Genomic DNA, 21,108 nt, shown 5'->3' with positions numbered 1-21,108 from the left:
CTAAGGCTGCGGGGGCAACCAAGGGATTAGAGCCCTCTGGCTTTAGTCTCGCCTCCTCTGACAGCTGCTCCAGCTTTCAGCACCCGCTCCTTGATTTCTTACAGAACCAAGGCCTGGGGCAGGTAGAGCTATTTCAGGCTTGGCTGGGGAGGGAGGAATCATGTAGGGTCTCTTTGGGTTCACTGTGTCCCTCTGACCCCACAGCCATGCTCACTTTTTGTCAGTCCCAGTGGATTTGTGTGACCCCTGAGTCAATGTGAAAATTATAATGTTCACAACAAGAATTTTGATTTACCTGGGAGTGGATACTTTTTATACCTGAAGAGTGAGAACGGTGTTTTCTGTGAGGCAAATATGCCATGTTTAACAGACTGGTGTTTATGTTTTCTGTCCTAGGTGTATCTCCATTTTTTTTGTGGAGTTCCAGGCATACTTTGGGCAGGATTATGCCAGAACTGCTTGGATCCACTCCATTGTTGACTGTGCTACAATGCTTTGTGGTGTGTATTACCCTTTTAAGAGTAATGTGGCTACTTTTGCATCAGCTCCATCTGTTTTTAGCATGCTTACAAGTTGGTGGAGTCAGCTGGGGAAGAGTGATACTGTGGGATCTCTGGGGTATGGTATATCCAAGCTGCTTCCCCCAATACAGTTGTGCAAGGGAGTGTCTTCATACTAAAGAAAAGAAGCAGAACTTTGTTTTGTGAAGTGATCTAATTTTTCAGAAACGTACTTTTGTTGAGGTCTATTGGGACACCTCATGTTTGAGAGCTATTAACTGAGCAATTGTTTCTTTTGTCTTTTGATTGGAGTTTTATTGAGATGTTGAACAGGATGTACATCTTGCCTCCAGATCAAGTCACAACCATCCTCCTTTTATCAAAAGTGTAATTTACAAATAGTCTTCTCTCTTAAAAGAAAATTTGCTATTATTAAAAATCATGTGCATCAATGTAGCAGTTGTACTGAATTTCTCATGGGTTTGCTTTAAAGCTGTACAGCTTGGTGAAAATCCATGCCCTAGTCCTGCAGAAGAGGTTAATCCGTAAAAATTTCTAGAAAGGCAGAGGGGCAGAGCTAGAATGAGATGCAACAACTCACCTGTAACCACTTATATCTCGGGGAAAAGCAAGAAATAAGGGTAACCTTGCCCTGGCATTGCAGGTAGTATAAGGGGAGGGGGTTGGTGATGACATCCCATACAGGGTGATCTGGAAGACATCGGTGTTGGGAGAAGTGCAGGAGAAGGGTAGCAGCCCTAATGATTGTCCAAAAGATGTGTGACCTCTCCTGTTTGGGTCTAACCCAGAGCCCACAAGGCTAGGGAGTTGTGAGGAAGGACACATAAAGTTACTGAGGGCTGAAGTGCAAATTCCAGGTGGGGAAAAGTCTGAGTGTTGTAAGCATGGAGTAATGAACAGTGTGGGCTGTTCCTGTGACCTGTTTTGACCCCTTGACTCCGCAGACTGGCTGTGTTCCATAATGACTTTGAGCTACAGAAATGGCTGCTGAGAAAGCTCCTGTAAGTCTCAGGTTTATCCTGACTTTCAGGAGAATTACTTTTAGAAGGTTTTTCTTCATATTTGGTGCTCATGCCATTGTGACAGGGTTATGTTGGAAGACTGCCCAGTAGCTGCACATATATTTTCTTCTGCTTCCCCCTGCTTCCTTTTCTTTTCTAAGTGTTGCAGTGAACTGTGTGTGAAGACCTGCCATTAACTACCAGCTTTATTTGTTTCTTTGAAGCCCCGCTTGGGAGTTTAATCAGTAATCATGTATCCTGTCAAGTTGGTATCATGCTAGGAGGGCTGCTTGCATCTACTGGACTAATTTTGAGCTCATTCGCCACCCGTCTGGAACATCTCTACTTCTCATTAGGAGTCCTCACAGGTAGGAGGCATTCAGCCCCTTTGTTGCTGCCAGAACACAGGACAGGAATGCTAAAAACAATGGGTGATCTCTCCTCCATGTCATATTGACGCTGCACTGATGAAATGGAAATACTCAGACCTGATCCCATGATTGTAGACGAGAGGCTGTGCCAGCAAGAGCTTCAGCACTTACTGATCTCGTATCACACAAATGCAGCACCCTGCAAAAGCAACTCTTACCTTCTATTAGAGAGAGGACTGTCAATAAAGTTCTGAAGTTATGGGAGGTCAGGAAGGACTGCTGTTGCAGTTGGTATACATGAAAAGGTTTCCCTGTTTTGTCCGGGATTTGGGAGGAATTTGTTATAGCAGAAGTTCTAGATTGCCCTAATATATTTGCATATTTGGGAAAAAAGTTTAAACCAAAACATAAATGTAAGTAAGAGGTAGAGGAGCTCTTTGTGAATACCAGGCACCTCAGCTGTATGCCTTACTTTTGTCTGCATTACATTCCAGTTGAACAGCAAAAAATAATTGCTGGTTGGTAGTCTTGCTGTAGCAGCTCCTCCATTTTTGCTCAGGTATGGTGAAAACAAATCTTTGCTCTGTCCTATCTGCCTGTGTTTGTTGTGCACAGAGGAACTTGAGAGGGGCCCATGGTCACACTGACATTCCTTCCTCATTAATACTGACCTGGTAGCCACGGTGATATAAGACCTTGTACTTGGTCCCCTGGAGTTTAGTAAGAAGTTGGTGGAATTACTGCAGTTCACATGCTGCCAACAGCTTATTTGTTAAAAAAAAAAAAAAAAAAAAATCCTTATTTTAGTGCATGCTGCTCCTGTATTGCAATGTTAATCTTTGACAAAATGTGTTCATAACAAATAAAAAGGCTTCTTGTAACTCGAGGAACTGTGCTACAAACCATGCTAATACGTCTGAGGCTTCCTTAGTGGGAGCTGCCGTGAATGCCAAGGTGGAAAAGCAGTTTTAACTTGTACATGGAGTGGTAAAGAGCCAACTTCATTACAAGCAGTGAACTATTAGCCTGTGGGGACTGACTGGTAAAGGCTAGATGTGGTGCTCCCAACCCAGAGAGCAGATGGGACCACAACAAGTGAATGTCTAAATCCACAGAAGCAGCAGGACTTGAAACCAAAGAGTGAAGCAGAGGTGAGATTGAGGAGTGTCAGTAAGTAGCCGAGTTCCTTTTAAGAGGCATGAAAATGTTTTCAGCTCTGAACTTTCCACGTTTCAGAGGACATTTGTTGTCTTTTTTGAGACCTATTTCCCCCTGCCAACTCACTGAAAAATAAATGGTGTGTATGCCTAATAAAGCATGATTTTCATAGCACTTGAGTGATGATGTCTAGCTCAGGGCTGCTCCACTGGCTCTGCTGCCTGTACAGGTCCAACCCCAGCCCTGTGCCCTACCTCCTGAGGGGTGCCAGACTGGGCACCCGCTGCCCAGAGTCCCTCTAATCCTCTTATTCCATCCTGGCAGGTTTAGTGCCTGCCCCACACAGTGTGGCCTTTGAGGAGGATGTGGCAAGCCGGTTACAGCACTGGGGACTGTTTTATCCTCTATCAGCAAGTTCTGCCAAAGGCACTGGGGACTGTGTTACACTCAATGTAGGACATGCTCCAAAACCCTAGTCATGAACTAATTTCTATTACTGATTCAGAAATACATATTTTATTGTTAGGGCAACCACTTGATGATTAAAACCTGCTCTCTGGTTCTGCAGCAGAGAACACAATCTTTTTCTCCATCCAAGAGATGAATCTTATTTGTTTACTCAACTGGATCTGGCTTTCTGAGGCTTTCCTCCCCTCTTTACTTGTAGACAGGGATTTAAAATGGTCAGGACTCCAAGCAGCTGTTGCAAGGAGTGTTTAGTGGACCAAGAGAAGTTTTTTGTAGAAGATTAGTAACAGAGATAGGCTCTTTGTACTGTGTTTCAGAGACCTGAAAATCAATGTTCAGGGTTACAACAGACCCAAACACAAAGTGGTGCCTCATCAGGACAGTGTGTCCAGTGCCACCACTGGTGCAGACCCTTGGGCAAGACCTCATCTTGTATGCAGAAGAGGCTGGCACACCAGTTCTCTCATGTTTAGTGATCATCATTGTTCTTGTTATGAACTGAATCCCACCATTTCTGTCTGAGTCTTATTATTGTGGATTAATGGTCATCAGGTTTGTTAAGTCAGAGACCCTGCCAGTGGAAGAAAGACATCACCCTAGTTTCTCATCACACTCAGACTGGGCTGCGTGATACAGAATCAGAAAAAGCTTTCTATTCATTTCTACTAACGAAAATACATTATGTGGTTTGTTTTAATATGTTCCATATGTCATGCTTAGTATTAAGCCATCTGCACTTTGCTTTCTCTTCTAGGACTTGGGTTTGCACTTTGTTATTCTCCAGCCATTGCGATGGTGGGCAAATACTTCAACAAAAGGAAAGCACTGGCGTATGGAATAGCCATGTCAGGAAGTGGAATTGGTACCTTCATCCTGGCCCCTGTGGTCCAGCTCTTAATTGAGCAGTTTTCCTGGCGAGGAGCTTTGCTCATCCTGGGAGGTTTTGTTTTAAACCTCTGTGTCTGTGGTGCCTTGATGCGGCCTATTTCTCTTAAGGAGGATTGTAAAACTGCTTCTGAGTTGCTTGAACAGAATTATGTCCCTGAAACAGAGAAACAAGACTTAAAGCGAATGTCCATCTGTTCACCTTTAATCAAATTATGGCCTCATGAATGTTTATGCTACTGTTCATGGAAGGAATATGACTTCTTGCTGATGCCAGGCTTCATGGTGCTGGCGGTGTCAATTTTATTCATGGCATATGGCTGCAGCCCTCTTTTTGTCTACCTAGTGCCTTATGCTTTGAGTGTTGGAGTGAGTCATCACCAGGCTGCCTTCCTCATGTCCATACTTGGTGTCATAGACATCATTGGTAATATCACCTTTGGATGGCTCACAGACAGAAGGTAAGGGCTTCTGGTTGATCAAGTGTAAGCTTTAGCTGGTGGGAAGCTGGATACAAGCAAGGTATAACACATATAATAGTTAACATTATGTACTCTTTCTGTAGCATGTGTAACTTAAAAAACCCCAACAACACACTCTAACTTTCAGGAATGCTTGCTGTTTAATCTTTTGCCTCTTCTGAGTTTGTTCAATTCTGCTGGTTTAATATCTTTTTTCCTGCAAAAATGAGGTGTTTGTATGTTTGATAGTGGAAATGTAACCCATTGCCTGAGATATGTCAAGTGTGATTCTCCATATCTATTTCCAAGGGGATTTCACCCTGCTTCCTCTGCCTTTCCATCTCTTTTGTGCTGCTGGGGAGGCACAGAAGTTATGAAAGAGGGTCAAGGGTCTGGCCCAGTATTGTTAGGCACATGCTAGGAAGGACTAACTGAAAATTGTTATATATTTTCCAGTATATAAGGACTCACCATGCTTTGTGAACTCAGCTCATGCCAAATGTCAGTGTACAGCATCTGAGCATCAGTAGATACTGGCCAAATTAGCAAAGATTTGGATTCTAAAATGATGCATTCTTTGCACTTACTTAGTTTGTGGGGGAAATCAATTACTGTTTTTGTGGAGCAGGAAGGAAGAGAATTGCCATCTCACTTAGCTCACATTAACTGACATTTAAGGGCTGACAGGAAAGGTGACAGCTAAGAGAGGTACCCTGCAATATTTTATGCATAATACTGAGAACACCTTGCTGAGGTGGGATGTAAAGCCCAGTGAAATACTGCTTTGAACATTGAAATTTCAGGGGAGAGCAAAATCCTGGCAGCAGTGTTCTGTCACTAGGAACATCCTGAAGAACACTGCAGGCAGCACAGCTGCTGCTGGCCTGATGTTTCTGCAGCTGTAGGTGGGCAACTTTCCCGACCTGGACTCATCTGCTGAGTGAAGACTTGTGTAAGGCAATTGACTTAAATTTGAGCTATAGAAAAGAGAGAGATAGACTGAAGCATGCCAGGGCATAGAAGCTAAAATGCTGGTTTCAGTGTTAATATTTTTCTTTTCTGTTTTGAAATTTGCAGGTGCCTGAAGAAACATCGGTACTTTTGCTACCTCTTTGCTGTGGGAATGGATGGCCTCTCTTGTCTTTTCCTGCCAGTTCTCCAAAGCTTCCCCTTGCTTGTGCCTTTCTCATTTACCTTTGGCTACTTTGATGGAGCCTATGTGACACTGATCCCTGTTGTGACAGCAGATGTAGTGGGAACTCCTTTGTTATCATCAGCACTGGGTGTTGTGTATTTTCTTCACGCCATACCATATCTAGTGAGCCCACCTGTGGCAGGTAAGTTTTGCCAAATAACTCTCCTATAACCATATCAGTATTCAGACTTACCTATTTCTGTGATATAAGGGGAGGAAGGATAGCAAATGCACAGTGAATGTGAAGGCAGCCTCTGGGTAAAGGAATAACACACCTGGATGTCACTACTGGACACAAAATAAGTACACAGAAGCTTGGTGAGTTCAAGAGAGAAAAAGAGCCAATTTTATTTCTGACCTCGCAATATACAGAATTCCAAAAGTGACAGTGGATTGGAGGATGAAATTGCCACCTCTCCAACCACACTGGTCAAACCAACAGTCCATCAATTCTCTCCTCACACAAAGAAGAATGCAAAACAATGACTATTTACATAAACAGTGCATGAGAACTCCAGTAGAACTATGTAAACATCAGAAGGCATACAAAACTTTTAAAAGAATTTTAAAACTTTCAAAAGAGCTATAAAAGAACACTTAACACTTTTGAAAATCAGGGCAACACCTGGACATTTGTAAGTCTTTAGATCTCCCATCCTGGTCTTGATGGAAAAATTTCTACATATAGAGTGAGATGAAATTTAAAAAACAAACCAGTATGAAATGGGCTTCTAAGAGTTGTTACATCACCACTTCATGTAGTTTAGAAAGTGTGCAAGCAGAAGGAGTAAAAGATTTCACAGTGAAATTACATGATTTTGTAAAATCTAAATCTCTCTAAAGAGAGTTTAATTCCAAGGTTGGTTTTTTTATGTGTTTTTTTTTTTTCCTTTTCTTTTTTCTCTACATTTCTTAGAACAGGTGGGTGAGTCAGCTTCACTCCTGTTTGGTCATAAACTCATCCCTGTAATATCTAACCATCATTTTCCCCATCCGTACCATTACAGTGAAGTAAGGATGAGAGCTGTATCCTTATTATTCTTTAGAAAACACTTGACACAGTTTTTAATACTGTGGATGGTCTGAGATCTTTTTCAAACAACCAAGTATATATATCTTGCATATTTTGTCTGATGTTTACATCAATTTCCAATTAATCACTGCTCATGAAGCTTTTAATTTAATTTTCCATAGCAAAAAATATTGCCAAATATAATTGTTTTGAGTGAAACATGAGCCTGGCCATAGCTTAACAAATGTTTCTGCATCTTAGGAAGATCTTAGAGCTCTCTAACCCTTCTAAAGACTGCCAGTTAAATCCAGGCAGTTGCATGATGTTTATTTAGTAGTGTGGTGATGACTGCTCTGCCTTTTCTTGTGGATTTGACCTCCAAACAAAAGGCAATAAAGATATTATTTTCCTGCTGAGAATAAATCCCTCTCTGCCCCAGGATGTAAAAGTATTGTGATGGTGATGTAAATCTGTATTTTTGATTGTATTTATATGTGATAACTCCAGAAATTTCTAACTGGGTAACAGGATTTATAAATTATCCATGAGAATACTGGTGGACCTCTAAAATTTTTTTTTTTTCCCCCTACAGGTTGGCTTGTGGACACAACTGGCAGCTATACTGCATCATTTCTCCTGTGTGGATTTTCTATGATATTTAGTTCAGCACTATTGTGCTTTGCAAGACTAGCAAAGAAAATCAAAAAAACACATTTGCCATCCCTCACTGGTAACACAGCCTTGAAACAGCACATCTGGACAAATGGAGCAATTGCTTATTCTGTCACAGCAGAATTAGACCAAAGGGATGTTGAATTTTTGGCTGTGGATACAAACAGCTTCAGCAACAGGTGACAGGGGCTGTTGAGATTCAGTAGGGCACAGCCTGAGGTAAACGTGGCACTCAGTGGTGTTACACTGTTGAAGATACTTCCCCTGTGAAACAAGACCTTTAATTAGATTCTTCTGTCATGTTTTAGGTGGCTTAAATCTAAATACAGCAACAGTAATGCCAAGTTAATGCAGTAATAGAAGAAAGCTAGACTGAAAATACAGTTTTGTAGATTCAAGTGTTCACAGATTTATTTGAAATGCAATGTTGACTCCACAGGGATCTCCACAGGACCAAAACTGAACAATAACATTTACATTTAAAAATATTATTAATGACACAAGCTTTTTCATTTTGTGGTCTAGTATATTTCAATGGACTAATTACACGCACCATGAAAAAATCTCTGCATTTATCAGTCTGCATGAATGTCTTTGCAAATAAGTGTTTCAAATCCCAAAGTCATCTGTTTGTTTTGCTTTTGTTTTGTTTTTGTTTTTAGAAAATCTGGCAGGAAACTGATTTATGCTGAAAGTATCTCTGGAGCAGCTTTAATTTTTACAATGTGCCTGAACTTTGTACATACATTGCAATTTAATTTCAAATATGGTTTTAGACCTGCTTTCCCACACACTCTATATCAAATTTTACTTTTTTTCTTTTTTCTTCCCAATACCTTTAAAACTTGAACTTCTAAACACTGACATTCTGGGTATGATCTTTCAGATGATCCTTGTCTTGGAGGGTGGAAAATGTGCTGTGGTGGCTCTGCTTATCTGAAGAGAAGTAAATTTGTGCCATGGGACTAGGCATGCTGATAGACAAATGTGCTTTAACTGCATTCGTTGGAAGAGCCCAAAGGCAGCCCAAGAGACCAGAGAGGCTCCTGTGTTTTCAAACACAGAGCCTCTTCCTCGTGTAAAATCAGCACCTATTAGAGAGCTTTAGAGTTCATGCAACCAGATGGCTGAAAAATTGCCCACCCCACAGGCTGATCGTGGAGAGGATGTTGGCAGAATTGTTTCTGTGTATTGCAGTGCAAGTCTGTCTCTTTTTAGACCCAGAATTTGCTCTTCAGGTGGTGCCAATTGCTCATTTGTACCATCTGAAGAGCTGTCAGGTCACTTTTCCTTGATGGCCAGAACATAAGAGCTGTGACTTGCTGGCAGTTTCCTGCTGCTTGTGTGAGGAATATACTCCAGCTGGCTGCTTCACCAGTGCTAGGGAGTGAATGTAGCTCTTGGAGTAACTTACTGATGTGATGGTCTAATAAATACTGTGATTTTCTATATTTACAGAGTGAAAACATTGTCAGCAATGGAATACTTCACATTCTACAATACAAATAGTTTCAGTGTTTTAATGCTGTATCAGGCTGTATTCTGTTCATTAACAAATTGATCAGAGTCCAAGTAATTTTCACTCACACTGAACTAGTAGTTTCAGTCTGCAGTGTGTTCAGTGGCTGCTCATGGTGTCCTTTTCCACCCTGTGCCTTGGAAGAGAAAGCAACATAGACTGATGTCTATCAACTGGATTTAGACCAAGAGTACAGCCATACGAGTATAATGTATTTATATGCACACACACACATATATATATATATGAATAGCATGTGTATCAAGTAGTTTTATTATCCAAGTGTATTTCAAAGATAACAAAATAATTTGTGTTTAAATGAAGCCTTTCTCACTGTCCTGCTTCAGGAATGTAGTCAGAGCCAGTAGCATGATCTATGTGCACAGACCATAGAATAAGCAACAGCAGTGCAAAATCTTCTTAAAGCCAATGACATAACTTTTCTTCAGCTCAGCATGAAAATTGAGTCTTGGTCCCCAATTTAGTTTTTAACATATGTAACATGTAAAAACATATTTAACATGTAAAAACAGCCAAATATTATCCTAATGAGTTAGGAAAGATATGCATATTTGGGAAAAATGTAATTTGTTTTATTAATTAGTACTGATGAAGATAATGGTTTAGATCTTAATACAATATTTTAATATTTTAAGAAGTAGAGAATAGTATGGTCAACCAAAAAAAAAATTTTTTTAACAAGTTTTAAATTACCACCATAAATAAATTTACAAAAATATAATTACTTTGTTTACCGCATCACAACATGTTACCTGTTGTTCATGTCGGAACTGCATATTGTAAAAGCCTGTTGGAATAATGCTATATGCATTTTTATCATAGTAAATTACACTGTGTAATACATTATTAGCATTTTTTATTATTTTAACATTTTTGTTCATAGGCTTTTCCCTTTATGGTTTTTAAGCAGTACTTATTGTTTTAAATATCTTATTTAGTAGCAAACATTCAACTAGTTTTATCCACAGACCTTTTGTAGAAAATGGTAAAATTCTTTCAGGGCTTTCCAATAGTGTTTCTGCTCTGACTTAAGTCAATGGAGAAAAGCTTATATACTGCAATAAAGACTTCTGTGTATAGAGCACACTGTGAAATATCAGCCCTGTCATGGATGCTCCCACTAAGAAACGGAAGGAAAGAAGCATAGCAGGAGATGATCTGCAAGTGGAACAAACAGGAATACAATCCAGGCTGGCAAAGCCTCAGGACTAACTTGTAGCTCCTGCCCCACAGAACCCAGGCTGAACAGATCACCTTCATCCTGCCATGTGAAATATTTCAGGCAACGCATTATAGAAATCTCTGGCTCACAATGGTTTTGAAGAATGATTTATAGCATCAGCAATATTTTTTTTCAGAGATCATAACATTTAGGGTGTCCTCCATGGAGGACATTTCCTGGCATGGCTTGGTATGAGAATAAGTCAAGATACGTGAGCTAGCTGTGAACAATTTGCCAGATGAACACTGAATGTTTGAGGATTTAGGGGTCTTTTCCACCCTTAATGATCCTGTAATTCTATGTTCCTACCAGCCCTGATGGACACAAGCATTTTTGGATTTGAGCTCGGCTGGAGCACTGCACTGCTGAGCCTGTCCGGCTTCCCAGGACAGCGTGGTGGGACTTGGCTTGGGGTAACATCTGTCCAACACAGATTCTACCTCAGATGGATCCCACCTGGGATTATGCTCTGTTCTGTGCAGTGGATAGAAGTTCAGTGTAAGTAAGTGAAACTGCTTACAGCTGCTGAAGTTATCCCATGTGTCTCCATTCCATGAGGTTTGAAATGGGGAAATAATAATTAATTTGAAATTATTTATATTCTAGTGATAATCTGGAACATTTGACAAATTGTACCTTGGAATGTTGTGTGAAAACAGCATTGGAAAAGTCAAGTATCTTCTGCTGAAAAATGACTCTTTTTTCAGAAGAAGTATTCCTGAAACATTCCTGTCAGCTTGGATAATAATTTATCTCCTGAAAGATAAAGGCTGTGTTACTATATGATGAATGTATTTTACATTGCCACACATTATTGCTTTGTAAAGTGTTACAAATTTATGTGAGAAGGAAGAGCTTGTTTAACTTAAACTGTAGGTCAGCATAGCAAAGTGCTTAGTTTGCCTCAATAAATAATACCTTCTTAGTGATTATTCTGGTATGCTTCAGTAAAATGTTCTATATACTTTAGAAGGAGCTTGCGAGTCATAAATTGATACTTCCTGAAGGGTTGTTTTCACTCATTTTTTCCCTACACTGCTAGCATTAGCTTCAGTAATGTATTCACACTTGGGTGTGAATTAACAGGTATGTTCAGCCTCTGTGCAGCTCCAGTTTTGCCCAAAAAACCCCACATATTTCTCCAAAATGTGTGTTTTATTTTCTCTACCTCCCAAAGCTCCAACTCAACCTGCTCCCCATGTTAGCATGTCAGGCAATGCAGCAGCACCACCCTGTGGGAAATAATGTTTTTCCGCATTTACAAGACAGGCAAAATGCAGAAGGCTGGATATCTGGGAGCATCCCCAGGCATCTGTGGTCCAGAGCAGTCCTGCAGAGTGCAAAGAAGCTGAGGCACAACAAATACACTTTTTGCATTACTATGTCTCACAGTTTCTTCACTGTGCAGATCAAGCTGCTATGACTCTTCATAAAAATTAAGGCTCACATTTTTTTCCCCAAATTAATTTATAGCTTATCCTTATTTCTTCAAGGTTCTTTTTTCAGGAGATGTCCTGGTGGCAGTGTAGAGGGGAGACTGGATGTGTCACCATGGCTTGCATCACCTCTTCCTCAAATTCTTCCCTGCTGCCCTCCACCCTCTAGGCCCTCAGTGGAGTTTAGATAGCAATGATGCTGAGCTTAGGAGCCCTCAAGGTTTACAAAGGCAGTGAGGTCATCTAACAGACCTTTTTGTCCCTATAGCTGGGCACACCAACGTCGTGTCACCAGTTCCTGACTTTGCCCCCACTGTTGTCCCAGTCAGCTTTCAGGAGTGCTCCCAGTCCTTCCTGTTCTCCTTCCCCACCACTCCTTCCCTAGGTAGGGTTGCCTTTGCATGTAAGAGAGAAGCTGGCAGGTGGCTGGGGGAAACAAGGGTGGGTTTTGCTCCAGCTATTTCTTAGGAAGAGGTTGTTTGCTATTATGTAACTTGATTGCTTTTGCTCGTGTTATGAAAGATTCTCTGAAGGAGGGCTGAGAAGGAGGTTTATTGTTATTTTTTTGATCTGGCATTGGTGTTTTGCACTCCTTCATGGCTTGTCATCCTGTCTGTACAGGGGTGCTGTTGGTGGTGGTGGGAATGCTCCAGGATGGCTAGAAACTAAAGTGCACATCCTTCTTGATGGGCTCTGTCTCCAGTTTGCTGTCACTATTTAGAACAGAATACTACAAAAAATATCAAAATTTACTTGGACAGTTGCAGACTTTGGGCATTTCAGCACTTTCTTATCATGTAGACCCTATGGGCACCTGTGGAGGCCCAAAATCCTACCACTGAAGCAACAGCACGTTAACTTAGGAAGAGCAGAAACAAGCTAGGAGAAACACCCCTCTAAATTTAGGGTGAGAAAAGCCTCCCTCCCATAGGCCTTTGCATGCACATGTTAATATTTCAAGTTTCATTGGTTCTCCCAATTCCACCCCCATTCAGCCCCTGTTCACCATATGTGTACATGGACTAGAATCATCTCCCCTTTCTCAATCCCTGTTGGCCCCAATTTGCTGCAGTGTTCTGCCCCTGTTATCCTATTGGTCCCCCTAGTTTGCTGCTCCTTCCCTGCACCACTTTTTCCTGTTACCATTGGTCCTTGGCCTCAGATCCACCCCTTTTTTCTCATAATTAACCCTGTGCCCTGCACCCTGTTCTTTGTCTTGGGAGCAATAGATAGCCTTTGGATCTCCAAAGACCTGTCCTTTGCCTTTCTTCATTAGCTTTTTTGCAAGTGTGCATCAGGCCCCAAAAGCACGGGCTGCTCTCTGGGACTTGAAGTGCTGCTTCAGGCATCCACCCCTCTTTCCACATGCCCCTTATGTTCCCCTGCCCTGCTCTGTGGTGGTTACCCAAATGTGCTCTGGTTGTACTCTCCCCTCCATGTTCACTTTAGGCCATTTCTTGTGTGTGTTTGCTATCCCTGGCTTTTTTGACTAGAATGGCCACAACCGTCTCTTGGGCATCTCAAGGAGTGTCCTTCCTTCCTCTCCAGATGTTTGCTGCTGTGGTTCCTGATAGGGTATTTTGGGTAAACTAGACAAACGCTGTTTTGTGCACAGTTTAATTCTTTGGTGTAATGCCCCTGGAGCCAGATTTGCTGGGAGCTCAGAAAAATTAATGGGGCTATCTCCTCAGCCTTTCATATCTTATCAAAACTTTATCCTTCTTACATTTTTGAATGGCTATTTCTCTTTATTTAATCTACTAACATGAAGGGTGGTCATCAGAGAGATATCCAGAAGCAACAGTTTATAGATTCAACAGACTTTAATAGCTCACAACAATAATACACATTTTCTAAACTTTCCAGTGGACTAGCTAAAAAGTGTTTGTTTTTCATAATTAAACAGCATACAAGGTAGTAAACTGAACAAGCCTTCAACAGGAGTTTATTCTACAAAAGATATTTTTGAAACACTTAAAAAATTCTATTTGTGTATAAGCATGCCCTTCAAGTATAAAGACAAAATACAATAATATGATTCCCTTATCTTTTTCTAAGAAGAAGGTAATACCTGATTTCAGCATAGAAGTTCTACAGACCATCGCTTAAATACAACATTTATACCCATGTTAGCATTGAAGACTAAGTTAGATTAGCTATAAATATATATTATATATATTATATAGCTATCCAAGCATGCTCTATGTTAGTCAATGCACAAATCAATAATCATCTGCAGTTTCTATATTATCAAAAGAAAAACAAACAACAAAAAAAGTTTTGATAGTGTTGAAACCTCCTTGGTTTGGGGTACACAGTTTTTTGGTACACAGGATTTTTGTGAGCTTTAGCTTGAGATGGAAAGTTGTAGCTCAGCTAACGTATTCAGATATTCTTCATTGTTGGGATCCAAAGCAATGGCTTCCTCATAGCATTCAATTGCTTCTTGTTTCTTACCATTTAGGTTATGAACAAGTCCAAGTGTACCAATATCAGTGGCATCTCCTAAACCACTCTCAATTTTCTGTTTCAATAATGTCTCCACAGCTTCACTGCACTTTTTTCTTGCATAGGAATCTGCTTCAACTTTCAGACATTCTATGTAATATTTAATGGCTTTTGATTCTGACTTCATGTGAAACTGCTGAAAATAGGCATAATTCAAGTAGATTTCTTGTTTTTCTTCACATGCCATATCATTTTTCTGAAGCACTTTCTGATATATCTCTTCTGCTTCTTCATACCTCTTGCTTATTGCATATGCTTTTGCTAGGTCACTATAGGCATAAAAAAATACTGGCTTTTTGTCAATCACTGTTTTAAAATGAAAAATGGCAAGCTGCATAAAATTTGCCATTTCCTCTTGAGGTGAGTGTCTTGTCTTTTTCAATTGAAGTGCCTTGAATTTGTAGCAGAGTCCTAGTTGGTGATGCAGAACGACAGACTTTGGCGTCAGTGCTAGGGCCTTCTTCAAAATCTCCACTGCCTTGTCCACTTCTCCTTTCTTTCTGTAGAAATTAGCAGCATGTCGCAGGAAAACAGGAAAGTCAGGGGTTTTCTGCAGTCCTTCTTGAATGTACCTCTCGCCTTCATGACCTCGATGTAATCGCTGAAGTACTAATGCGAGTAATGCCGCTAAAGAAGTGTCCTTTGGATTCAGTTCCACTGCCCGCTTCAGGGCCTCGAGGCATGGCGTTGTCTCTCCCCTGTACCACTGAGAGTTAACTTCCAAGCGATACATGGCTGTTGCATAGCCAGCATTAAAATCTGGGTTATCAGGCTCACTCTTCATAGCTTCCTCAAAGCAATTCTTTGCCCTCTCAAAGTAATTAAACCCAAAACGCAATAATGCCCATCCTTGCTCAGCATAGATCTCTGGAAGCTGAATCTTCCCATGAGCAGTACTTGAAAGCTTTTTGCAGCTGTTTTCCACTTTGCTTACGTAAGTTTGAGCTTCTTCATATCTCTGCATGTGGTAATAGATCCAGGCATAGTTCCCCCAGGTGACAAGACTTCTCCAGTCAATTTCATCTGGATGACGTTTTTGAATAGCTTCTTCAGCTTTTTTGAGGTTTTCCAGGGCTTTCTCATTTGAATTCTTTAGGTAGTTTACATAGGAGAGCATATTATAATCTCTAATCTCATATTCTGACAAAAACTTGATATGATCAAGTATGGTTTCCTCTAGGGCCTCAAGACTTACATGCTTCTTCAGCAAAGCCCACGTAAAATGACATTCTAACTGCAACAGGGAAATCTTCAAGGAATCCTTGGAAATGGTACTAGAAGAAATCAAAGAAAAAGTTATTTATACCCCGTTTACTTTTTGCTAATCTTGTTTTTAAACCAGGCATGATGTACTTTAAAGACAGGCAATGCTTCACTTGATGCCCTTAGTCCACAATACTTCAAACAAGCCAAAGCTGTAGGGAGCCCTAGCTCCAAAATGCTGAATAGTGATTTTAGTGATTCTTTTTGCCAGTGTATGATGGCACCTCTTACACAGAAACAGATGTTGCTGTGGATGTTAAAATGGAAGGTTGGTCTCTGTAGTACAGGTGGCACACCCTTGGGCCTCAGGGACATATTTCCTGTGCTGGGAACAAATTGCTGAAGCTTACCCAAAAGATTTAATCACATAAATAATTGAACTATAAATAATGTAATTTAGTCCATTTCCTAAACATTTGAACATGCTGTGGTTTGTATTATGAATTTAATTTTGAATTTCCTGCATTTTTAAATCCTTGTACAATCATAGCACCATTCTTATGTAATGGTTATACTGATTATATGGTTAATATATCCAGGAATTGGGTCCCAGATCTCACCAGCCTCTCCCGTTGCTGGCACTTGGATGCACAGCCCATGAGTATGCAACCCCATTCCACTTGCTGGTGCAAAACACACACTCACTCACTAACCCCTGTGGCTTCTCAGATGCTGGCTCTGGATGTCTAGTGGCTGATTAGGGAGCTTCTCTCTGCCCCAGGTGCCTCATCCCTAGACACACACACTCACACACCCTTATTAACCAGACCCTGGTGACATTCTACTGGTCCTTAATAGTCCTGTATCCCTGGTGTGGTTTAAGCCCAGTTGGCAGCCAAGCATGATGCTGCTCCTCACTCATCTCCTGTCCCTCACTGGTGGAACAGGGAGGAGAATCAAAAGTAAAAATTGTAGGTTAAGGTCAGAATTTAATAAATCGTAATAACTGAAACAAACTAAAATATAGTAATAGTAAATATTAATAATTATGATAAAAGGAAAAAATAAAACTCAAAGAAAAACAAGTGGTGCACAGTACAATTGCTCACTACCAGCTACTGAGAAGAAATTAACTCTCTACCAGATGAAATCAGGACAATCCCTCTCCATCATTCAGCAGCTTTTTCTTCCCAAATGGGGCCTGGGAGCCAGCAGGGCAGGGTGTTACTTGGGTTTCCCCTGCTGCCATTGCCTACCTGTGTGGGTGCACAGACTGGCCTTTATCACACAATCAAGGGGACATTTTTACAACACAGAGATTACATTTTAGTCCACACTGTGCTTTCCCTTAATTAAAGAAGGATTGACAAACAATTCTATTACTGAGGCTTGTCAGTCAAATCTTCCTGAGAAACACTTCCTTGCTGTCCCTCCTGTAACTCCTAACAGGTCTAACACCCTGTGGGGCACAGCATGTGCTGCTGCTCAACTACACAATCAAATCTTTTGGGTAAAAAAAGGACTGAGTGGAAAGACTGAAAAATTATGAGGAAGCAAATCAAGGAGGAATCACAAACACAGGTCTGAGAGACAGATTATACCTCTTTGGCTGCACCTGCTGCAGCCTGGATTTCATCCCCACACTGCATGCACAAAATTTTTCTGACTTTCTGTTCTACTCACAGAGACTGAACCTCATTAGAGAAGCAATAACTTGACAACATTCAAGAGCATCCTTATTTTATTTTGATTCTTCTCAAAATATTCTGAGAAATATTTTCCGTTGTTTAGATGCTCAAAGTCCCTCACTGCTTACATTTATGTAAATAATAAGCATTATCTTCCTGTGACATAGAGAAAAAAAACATCTTTCAGAGACTGGATTGCTTTCTTACCTCATGGTCTTCCTTCTCTGCTCACTTGTCTTCAGGCAGCTCCAAAGCCAAAGGAGTGCTGCCCCCAGCTGTTATGCCTTCCATTTTATTTATTTGGTCCCACCCTCGTGGCATCTGTGATGCAATCACTGAGAATAAGAAACTGAAACTTCGCTTTTCTCTTGGTTTGCCAAAACAGAATGATCAGTCTGCAGGCGAGGAATTGAAACCGAGTCCCTAAGCTGCTCTGTTTCAGCCTGGCTCTGTGCCATGTCTTACTTAGTGTTGTGGAGAATGTGGCAACAGCTCCTAATGCTCCCAGCGTTTACTATATTCAAAGGCAGAGACATCCATGATAAAGAGAATATTTCAGGCTAGTGGGGGCTGTCCTGGTTATCATGCACAGGTTAGGGAAGGGTCATTTGCCCCTCGTGTCTCTGCTGATGCATCTTTGCACAATTCTGTGCCATGCTGTAGGCTCCTGTTTTATTGGTGTTGTGTCACCCACGTTACACACACACACAAACAACCCTTATCTCCCTCTCTGCACTCCTTCATCCTGTGCCTCCACACCACGAGGTCTCTGCTGCTGTACCAGGCCTGTGTTTTTCTGCACCATGCCATTGTCCAAGAGTACTAAATATCCTATCTGCAGGAAATGTTTGCTGCTGCTCTCTACATAAACCCACGACTATCCTTTCACAAATCACACTAGATAGAGGCAGTCAGTTTGAGAAACTGCTGCCACAGGTGTGCCAAGCAAAACAAAAGGTCAAACTGAGCAGACCTTGGTCCCCTGGCCATGCAAAGCCGGTGCAAAGCTTACAGCCTGATGCTGCTACAGGCTACACACATGGCAACAGAGATGGGAATGGCCTGGGGACTAGAGCATCTATGAACAACTCATTGATGCTTAGTTTAAAAAAATTTAAAATGCAGACCTGGCTCTGTAAACTTGACTTTGGGAGTAACAAAGAGAACCAAGAAATAGATCGTAACATAAATAAATGGCACTATATATAGTAAATTCAGATGTAACCTGAAGCTGCAGACCAGGGAAAAAAAAAGAAAGGTCTACACATAAGTGTTTTACCAAACTTACAAAAATGACTCAGACTAGACCTGGTGAGAGGAAGGAGAAACCACACGATGTACCATGATGGCAAAGATGAAGTACCTGGTAACTGTTCTTTTCCCTTCTTATTCCCTTCTTTTTCCTTCTTTCCCTCTTCCACAATTTCCCTCTTTAAAAAAAAAAAAACAAAAAAAAAACCAACCCAACAAACCAGTCTTATATATTAGAACGTCTGATTTCTACAAGAATTTGGAGAGCCTTGGTAACACACAAACACCCCCCCCGCCCCACCCTGTGTCTTATTTAAGTGTCTGTTTGTGTGCTTGTATGTGTGTGTGTGTGGAGGGACTGTTGGAGCTGATGTTTCAGAGCTCAAGATAAAGGTTAGTACAGCTACTTCTCTGAGTAGCATTCAAGATTCTAGCAACCAGGTATTTGATAGGTGATGAAAAGATGCACTGGATGGAGAAGGAAAAGAATTAGGGTATCTACACAAATCCATGTATTTTATGGAAAATAAAGGTTGTAGGTAGTTACAGGAAAAAAAAAAAGTGTTTGAAAGATTATTGCTATGCCAAAACCAAATGTGGAGACTAATGTTTTACTATACTACTAAATATCTATGTGTTTCTTGTCTCTGCTTCTGTCCCAGGCATGTTATCCTTGAAACTTGAAATCAAGTTGAATTTCAATTTAAAGTCACATTTCAATTTCCTTGAAATGTACACTGCTTGGTACATGTGGGAAAATGCAGGCATCTTCCTTCTGAAATACAGAAATTTGCCCTAGTTTCCTTATTTTTTACTAATTTAGTTGCATCTATATGCTGGGGTTTGACACAAATGCCTATTAAATAAAGTACATGCAGGAAAGTGCTTAAATTAGAATAAGTAAGAGAAAGGTATGCAAACCCTTTCTGAAGCCATCTGTGTAACTTGCTGGGCACTGCACAGGAAAATTCAGAAATCTTTCTACAGCTCTGCTGCTTTCACTTCAGAGCAAGCTGTAGCAGGGCTGACTGCTCTCAGGGAGAGCTGCACTGCATAGCAGCAAATGCAGAACCTCCTTGGAAAACATGTCTGGAAATGGGCTGGGAACAACAAATGCATTCATATTTAATAAAATGTCTTTGGTTACTGGAGTGATCTGTACACGCAGAAGAATAAGAAATGTCTTCAAACATATCTACACAAAAAGCTGAAGAGGGCGTGATAATGCCCTCTGTCTTCAAAAAAAAAAAAGATCTCTATTTACGCCCTCGGCCCCAGGAGAAGAGGAAACTAGGAGAGACTGTGGTCCCAAAATGAGAAACGAAACTGTTGTTTCTTTTAGTCCTTGGCAAAGCATCCTTAAAGCAGCCCTATGAGCAATCTGTCCATGCGCAGTAATAAGAACACTGTAACATAAAAATAGAGAGTGTCACATTGCAGATTTTCTCCAGGTAGTGCCATGGAGAAAATCTGGAAACACAAAAGGTGGTAATTGTGTTTCCTGGGAGTCTACAGTATAAGAAAGACTCCTCTCTCCCTTGATAGACTGAGTATTAATTATCTGAAGGGTAGTAACTTAATTGAAAGTCCAAGTTGTCTCACTGTAGTTTGTTAGAATTTAGGTGAGGAGAGGAGGAATATTTTAGAAAGTTTTCATTCTAGATTTAGTGTGTGTCTTTTATAATAAAGTTCTTTTTCCTTTATTTCTAAACTGAGCCTACTCTGCTCTGTTCCTGATCACATCTCAAAACACTTACTTGAGAAAGTATATTTGCATAGGGACACTGGCATTGCGCCAGTGTCCAACCATGACACTAGGTTAGCATATAATTACTATGTTTGACAGCAGCAGTTGTGGCTTTTATAATTTGAGTCTTCCCTTGGCAGGGAAGAGTAACCTGTAATTAATTTGACAAAAAAATCTCAAGTGCATCACTGAGCAATAATTCTTCCACCCAAGTTATTTAAAATTAATCAGTTTTAAGAAATAGCATCCAGGAATGCAAAGTATCATATAGTATCTCTGTATCTAGTGACATATCCACATATCAAAACACAGGTATGCTATGAAAACTTCTATGATTTTTCAATTAAAATCTTAATGCTTTCTAAATAAACAGAAACATTTCTGTTCTTGACACCCTCTTGCTCTAGCACTGCGTATTTAGTATCAGTTTTCTGTAATATTCTATGGATATTATTCCACAGTAATGGGCAGAGTAACAGAATATTCATTTTAAAGGATCTAATTTGGTCCAAGTTTTTGCAAGCCCGGTCACACATCCCCTGACTACAGACAAGCATCTCTGGGAGATTACAGCTGTGCAATGCAGTGCCTGCAAATCAGTTACAGCAGAGCATGAAAATGCCACAGGTTTGCAGGAAGCTGTGACGGTAACGGTGCATGCAACTGAAGCCTGTTTGTATAAGGTAGGCTACGTTCAGACAGTGCTGGCAGATGACGGATGGATGATGTGTGTGAGAGCAGCAGCGGCTGCGGTCGGCGCTGCAGGGCG

General features: G+C 40.8%; 2 protein-coding genes across 7 annotated transcripts in view; one reads left to right on the top strand and one right to left on the bottom strand.

Annotated features, from left to right (window-relative positions):
- SLC16A12 (solute carrier family 16 member 12) overlaps positions 1 to 11,478 on the top strand; it is a 41,396-nt gene extending 29,918 nt beyond the window's left edge. For all 6 annotated transcript variants that reach the window (XM_072931103.1, XM_072931102.1, XM_072931101.1 and 3 more), the window contains exons 3-7: positions 397 to 500; positions 1,747 to 1,890; positions 4,274 to 4,865; positions 5,943 to 6,202; positions 7,665 to 11,478. In XM_072931103.1, coding sequence (XP_072787204.1) covers positions 397 to 500; positions 1,747 to 1,890; positions 4,274 to 4,865; positions 5,943 to 6,202; positions 7,665 to 7,927 — 1,363 coding nt within the window. In that variant the 3' untranslated portion in view covers positions 7,928 to 11,478. The remainder of the gene's footprint in view (positions 1 to 396; positions 501 to 1,746; positions 1,891 to 4,273; positions 4,866 to 5,942; positions 6,203 to 7,664) is intronic.
- A 2,268-nt stretch (positions 11,479 to 13,746) lies between these two features.
- On the bottom strand, positions 13,747 to 17,647 carry LOC100229421 (interferon-induced protein with tetratricopeptide repeats 5). Its single transcript, XM_002188552.7, is given in 3 exon segments — positions 13,747 to 15,724; positions 17,549 to 17,586; positions 17,588 to 17,647. Coding segments are annotated over 3 exon segments (1,518 nt in total). The 5' UTR covers positions 17,633 to 17,647; the 3' UTR covers positions 13,747 to 14,289.
- Positions 17,648 to 21,108: the final 3,461 nt, after the last annotated feature.

The sequence above is a fragment of the Taeniopygia guttata genome, chromosome 6 (genome assembly GCF_048771995.1).
Source record: "Taeniopygia guttata chromosome 6, bTaeGut7.mat, whole genome shotgun sequence".
In the NCBI taxonomy this organism is placed as follows: domain Eukaryota; kingdom Metazoa; phylum Chordata; class Aves; order Passeriformes; family Estrildidae; genus Taeniopygia; species Taeniopygia guttata.
This window is presented reverse-complemented; position numbering and strand designations above follow the sequence as displayed.